The 6,972-nt window shown below is 44.5% G+C and overlaps 1 protein-coding gene across 1 annotated transcript; it reads left to right on the plus strand.

The window, feature by feature from the left end:
- The first annotated feature begins 3,757 nt into the window (after positions 1-3,757).
- LOC123764186 (dickkopf-related protein 3-like) lies at positions 3,758-5,501 on the plus strand. Its single transcript, XM_045751721.2, has 2 exons — positions 3,758-4,553; positions 4,744-5,501. The coding sequence occupies exons 1-2, from the start codon at positions 4,389-4,391 to the stop codon at positions 5,197-5,199; spliced, it is 621 nt and encodes a 206-aa protein (XP_045607677.1). The 5' UTR covers positions 3,758-4,388; the 3' UTR covers positions 5,200-5,501.
- Positions 5,502-6,972: the final 1,471 nt, after the last annotated feature.

Consider the following 6,972-nt stretch of genomic DNA (forward strand, 5'->3'; position numbering starts at 1 on the left):
GCTCGCCTCTTATGTACCTACCTATTTGTACTTGAACAATTGAACTTCAGCTCTTGCACCCCGCCTTTCCAGCCGTCGGATGTTTAATCATTTTTTAATAATTAATTTATTCGTTTTGTCAGAGATAAGAAGAAGTGTATGTGGTGGCATTCAGTGCTCTGAACGTTTCTGAATTGACGTTCCTGAAGGCGTTTTTATGTTCGTCAGTTTATAAACTTGACAATGTGCCCCCTGATGCTATATTATTTACGTGCGCCTAATGCGGTTCAAATTTGTAGTGTACATATTCGTTGGTCATTTTCTTGAGTTGTTCCTCCTCATTGTGTACCGTCCTGCTGGTCTCATGTCTCCATCAGTGTTATGATGCCTTGATTAGGGCTCGTGATTTTATCTGAGTTTCCCCAACCTCCCAATTCTCCTGACCGTGCAATAAAATAACTAAGGAATAGGGGATAAATAAACTTAGTTTACACATCACCAGTATAATACTAACATACAACAATACAAGATACACGTAAACAACATACAGTCATACATTTACTATACTAATTATAAGTGAATCCGTTCAGTATATAGGACCTATTCATGACCAGTAATTAAATACTTAATTAATTGATAACCACAGAAGAAGGAAAACTACTAATGATTCTACACAATAACTGGGTCATAACAACCACCACATTACAAAGTATCCGTCTTTTATGCAGAATTAATTCAAAAGATTTTTTTCTTATTAGAAATAAGAATTGTGCTCATCCATCTCTGTTGTGACTTATTTTCGTTATTTTGTCATCTAACTGGAATTGGCGATTGTTTACAAGGCTGATTCCGTCTAGCTATCCTATTATATTATCCTATCCTATCCTATCCTATCCTATCCTATCTTATCCTATCCTATCTTATGTTATTCTTGTTATTCTTTCAAGTACTTAACATAGTATGCTTGTCTTTGACATTATAGTCAAGTCCTTCCTCTCTTTCTCCCTTTCTCGTGTTTTAATGGCATATTTGCAATGTTGCATATGGCTGCAGCTCTCCCCGCTCAAGTGAAGCATTAAGTATCGATGCTTGAGGTATTCTAAAGGGTCTTAACAGAATTTGATTCAGGCCACAATAGTAACTGTAAATTAGAAATAGAATTAAAGACTAACTCTTGAAAACGGTGTGTTAATCCAGTAATTATGGACTCAGATAAGAGCGAGAAAGAGAAACATGAATACCTTGGCTCCCTTGGATGGGGCATGGGTGTGAAAAGTGACCTGTGGGTGTGAATAGTGATTGACCAGGTGCAGGTGCGCGGGCTTAGCTTGCTTGCCCGCTCCACGCGCGCCTTTGCCTCATCTCTACTTCCCTACACCTATTTTCACACCTCGTTGATCCTATTGTCGAGTGTATACGTCTTGATTTGGATGGTTGGATGAGAGTGTAGCACTGAGACTAGTTATAGTTATAAGTGCATGTCTCGAGGGAAACAAACTGGAGTTGTGTTGGGTTGTGTATGGTGGAGGGTGTTGGGGTGGGGGGGGATGGTGACAGGTATAGTGGTGGTGGTGGGGTAGTGAAGGTGTGTGTGTGGGGGCATGATAGCAGGTGTAAAGGGGTGACAGGTGACACCTGTTAACAGGTACTAGGGGCGGGCAACTAATGATGACTTCTCCGCCTTCTTGAGGGATAATCCCTCTATCCTCCCTACGTCTCTCCCTCCCCCCCTCCTTCCCCCTCCCTACGTCCCTCCCTCCCTCCCATTCATGCAGGTGAGTCTAGAGGGCATCTTAATTAAGAGACTTAATGTTTATAAAAGAATACCAGTGAGGCAAGTGTGATGATTTTGGTGGGACTAAGATCACCATTACTTGAGTGTATGTGAAGCTGGTGCCCAGAGCTCACAGTCCTGGTGAAGCAACGGTGATGTGGTCCTGGTGAAGCAACGGTGATGTGGTCCTGGTGAAGCAACGGTGATGTAGTCCTGGTGAAGCGACGGTGATGTAGTCCTGGTGAAGCAACGGTGATGTAGTCCTGGTGAAGCAACGGTGATGTGGTCCTGGTGAAGCAACGGTGATGTGGTCCTGGTGAAGCAACGGTGATGTAGTCCTGGTGAAGCAACGGTGATGTGGTCCTGGTGAAGCAACGGTGATCTGGTCCTGGTGAAGCAACGGTGATGTAGTCCTGGTGAAGCAACGGTGATGTGGTCCTGGTGAAGCAACGGTGATGTAGTCCTGGTGAAGCAACGGTGATGTAGTCCTGGTGAAGCAACGGTGATGTAGTCCTGGTGAAGCAACGGTGATGTAGTCCTGGTGAAGCGACGGTGATGTAGTCCTGGTGAAGCAACGGTGATGTGGTCCTGGTGAAGCAACGGTGATGTAGTCCTGGTGAAGCAACGGTGATGTAGTCCTAGTGAAGCAACGGTGATGTGGTCCTGGTGAAGCAACGGTGATGTAGTCCTAGTGAAGCAACGGTGTTGTGGTCCTGGTGAAGCAACGGTGATGTGGTCCTGGTGAAGCAACGGTGATGTAGTCCTGGTGAAGCAACGGTGATGTAGTCCTGGTGAAGCAACGGTGATGTAGTCCTGGTGAAGCAACGGTGATGTAGTCCTAGTGAAGCAACGGTGATGTTCGCCGTTGAAAGGGCAAGATTGAGGTAGACAGGCTCGGAGTTGAAAAGGTTCCTGTCGCTCCATGTAACATGACATTCAGCTAACTTTGTCTTACAACGCAATTGCAAAGCCCAGAATAATATCTGTGGGCACAAAGTTCCAGCACACTTGAGCTGTCGACGGACGCGGCCCAGCAGTGACCAGAGACCCGATCTCTCTCACTGACAAATGCAAAACTGACAGCTAGAAGAGAGACAGACAAGAGAGAGAGAGACAGAAGAGGGTTAGTTATATATGGATGGTGCCTGCTGATATAAGGATAGAGAGATATCCAGAGCTAAGAGGAGGAGGATGGGGGTGTGCTGAAGTCGAGGATGTTATTAATATGCTCTGAGGCCTAGAGAAGCTCCGGGAGCAATGGTCATTAATAACCTGCTCTGAGGCCTAGAGAAGCTCCGGGAGCAATGGTCATTAATAACCTGCTCTGAGGCCTAGAGAAGCTCCGGGAGCAATGGTCATTAATAACCTGCTCTGAGGCCTAGAGAAGCTCCGGGAGCAATGGTCATTAATAACCTGCTCTGAGGCCTAGAGAAGCTCCGGGAGCAATGGTCATTAATAACCTGAAGCGTCCAGAGTATAAGGTTTCCGGTAAAAGATCAATACCATTGTTACTTCACTGAGAGAACTTCGGAAATTCGCGGCGGGCGCCTGTGCCTATAAAGGTACCCGAGGTGTCCCAGAGGTCTTATAGTACGTCACTTTCGCCAGCCGCTATTATTTTCTAGTACGACAATTGTTGGCTTTATGTAACGCATACGATCGAAATGCGACGTTCTTTGTAAGAGGAGAGGTTGCATCAGACGACTGGAGTGTGTACTGTGGAAGAAGACGCCTGCTTAGGCTTGATCTGTTCTAGTAAACAGGGGTCAGATTCACGAAAGCACTTACGCAAACACTTACGAATCCGTCCATCTTTTCTCCATCTTTGGCGGCTTTGTTTCCAATTATTAAACAGTTTAATGTGCTCCGAAGCACCAGGAGGCTGTTTATAACAATAACAACAGTTGAATGGCAAGTTTTCATGCTAGTAAACTGTTTAATAAATGAAACCAAAGAAGTCAAAGATTGAGGAAAGATGTACACGTTCGTAAGTGCTGGCGTAAGTGCTTTCGTGAATCTGGCCCCAGATCTCTCGGTAATAATCTACATAATAACATTTTTTGTATTGACAGAAAGAACTCAAAAATAAGAACTTAACAAACTGAAGGTCTACAGGCCCATACGAGGTAGCTTCTATTTATCTCCGACCAAACTCGTTCATATATAGACGGATGCATTGCCTCTATTTTTAATCTACAATTCACATGTATTTTTGCTGATTATATATATACTACTCAATAGTGTTATCACGACTTGTCTTTAAAAAAACACTGAAAACCGCCTCACGGTGGATTTTATTTTCATAGGCACGTGTGAGGTCCATAATTAACTAATTAAAAAAAAATACAAATATCATATATCTTAAATTGTGTAAAGTGCTTATGTTTGTCATTGGCGTGTGGAGGTGTGACGCGGCTTGGCCACACCCACCACACCCGTCACACCCGCCACACAGGTGAAGTAGAGGCAGCCAGGTGCGACGCAGGTGTGTGGGTCACGTGACATGCCCAGCGTTATAAAAGGTGTGGCTTTGGTGTAGGAAGGTCAGTGACCTCGTCGGCAGCACCAGCACAAGACCTGTGACTGAGGCAAACTGTCGTTACTGGAGACACATCTGTCATCAGCGGTTGGGAGGATGAAAGTGTACGCGCACCTACTGACGGTGATGGTGGGGGTGACAGCTGGCCAGAGCCTCACCTGGCTCTTCTCGCCCAAGAACAAGGACTCCGCCCGCCACAACACCCGTGACCTCATCAGCGCCTCCCCGGACGCCCTCCCGTATGACCCGTACAAGGACCTGGTAAGTCATCGTACCTTTAATCTCTACCATTTACTTCCTTAGGTTTACAAATATTTGAAAATATTGCGTATCTGGAAGTTCTTAAAAATAACATTTTAAAGTATACTTAATATATAATGCCTGAAACCGGTGCTACAAAATTTACATAACAAAAATCAATCAAATGTAATAATATATTTGTGTGTTGCAGCGTTTGTGCACGAACGAGCGTGTGTGTGGCCGGCGGGAGTTCTGCGACGTGCACTACGGCGTGTGTCGCCAGCGGCTCGCAGTTGGCCAGGCGTGTCGCCGCGACGACATGTGTCAGCGCGGGCTTGACTGCATGTTCGGGGAGTGTGCGGAGCGCGTGGAACGTGGTAAAGAGGGCAGCAGGTGCCGCAAGGACCGCGAATGTGACCTGGGCATGTGCTGCGCCCGACGCAAGGGTCAGCAAGTATGTCAGCGTCTTCAGCCTCAGGGTCACAAGTGCTTCGTGCCGGAGGGCGGCCCTGACTATGCCATCAACGAGCGTTGCCCCTGCGAGAGTGGTCTCATCTGCAAGTATACGAGCCCTGATCCACCCCCATCCGACCCTTCAGTAATGTTTTGGGCAGCCTATGAGAATATGCTGTGCGTCCCTCCCTCACACACCCCGAGGCGCCTGTGACCAGCCCTCACACACCCCGGCAACGCCCGTGACCATCCCTCACGCACCTCGCACATTCCGTGACCCTCGACCCCTCAAGGACACACCTAGCAGGTCACTGCAAGCAGAGCATCAAACATTAGATTAAATCGTGTCTAAGAGCTATGAGTGTGGTGGTGCGCTGCAAGCAACACGGGATCAGCGCCCTGACAGGCTCCTTATGTATGTGCATGTGTGTGTATGTACATGTTTGTGTGTGTATGACAGTTTGTGTATATATATCCATGCTTGAGTGCGTGTCTGAATGTGTGTAAATATGTATCACGCGTGATTTTTTTATCCTAGTCTGTTTCTAGTCACTATATATAAGTATATGTACAAATAATAATTATATAAAGATGTCCAACAATTCAATACTGCTTTAGTTTAATTCCTTAAGAGTATTATTTTTATCCTACACTGAGTCTGTGTAGTCTGAACTGACAATTACCTATCGCGTAGACTGGAGTGAGAGAGACGCTCAGTAGCAGTTTGGAAACTGAAAAATCAATGAAATTTTAAACTTTTATCTCTTACAGACCACAAAAATCTTGACAATGTGATTACTTTCTAAAAATAGAGATGTTTACAAGTTGTTTTGACCATCGTATACTAGTTATTTGTAGTATATGCTACAAATATTTTGTAGCATTTGTAGTATATGGCTGTTACCGCTACTTGTATTATTTGGCGGCTTCTGCTACATTCAGTACTTAGCGCATAATGTAGCGGAGAACCGGTGTTGGGATCTAGGTGGTAACAGCAGCGGTATATCTCTCGTTATATATCTGTCGTGAGGCTTGTGTGTGTACCGGGAGGGTTGGAGCTACACCTTGTCGTCTGCAGGACCGTAGTCTCACACTGTCGTAAAGTTGGTAATGAGGCATTAGCAGGCTACGAAGAATACCTCCCTACATGGCTGGAGTACATCGCTATGCGGGCCAAGCGTAGTAATCCCCAGTTAAGCTCTCCAGGACGCCACTCGACTCTGACCTCTCACACAATTATACCTTACAAAATATACTTATTTATTTTAAGATCCTTAGTCAAACGTTTGCTCACTAGGCCAAGTAGGCCTAGACAGTGAGCTCCACAATATTTTGTTTACGTTCATAGATACATCTGCTCCAGAATTTTTTGTTTAATAAACTTGAATCGTCATTGCATTATATTGTTTATTTACATATTAAAATTATGTAGGCCTACTAATTATTTATGTAGGCCTACCTGGTCATTTATATAGACCTATCCGGTCGTTAATGTAGATCCACCTGGTCATTTATGTAGGCCTATCTGGTCATTAATGTAGATCCACCTGGTCATTTATGATGGCCTACCTAGTCATTTATTTGGAACCCTAAACTATATTAAAAGTTTAGCAGGAATTAAATCTGTTCGCCGGCATTAGCAAACTTTAGGTAGAGTGCGTGTGGCTCTAATAACTGAACATAATATATTGTTAGAAAGTATAATCCAATTGCTATATAACAAAGGGGATATAAATAAGAATATGAAGCAATGTATACTAATTAGATAAGTTTAGGTCAAGAAAACATGTCTGCAAATGGGTTGGGAAGCTAGTTACCGGGAAACATAATGCACGGTGGGATTTTTGGAAGGCTAGTTATAATATCTTAATTTATGAATGAGTTTGGTTAGGTATAAATATGAGCTGCCTCGTAGCTAAGAATGAGAGATGTGTTACCTGAAGTTACTTGCCACAGGTCACGTGACCTCAATGAATTTTGTTTAATG

This window comes from Procambarus clarkii, chromosome 82 (assembly GCF_040958095.1).
Source record: "Procambarus clarkii isolate CNS0578487 chromosome 82, FALCON_Pclarkii_2.0, whole genome shotgun sequence".
Lineage (NCBI taxonomy): Eukaryota > Metazoa > Arthropoda > Malacostraca > Decapoda > Cambaridae > Procambarus > Procambarus clarkii.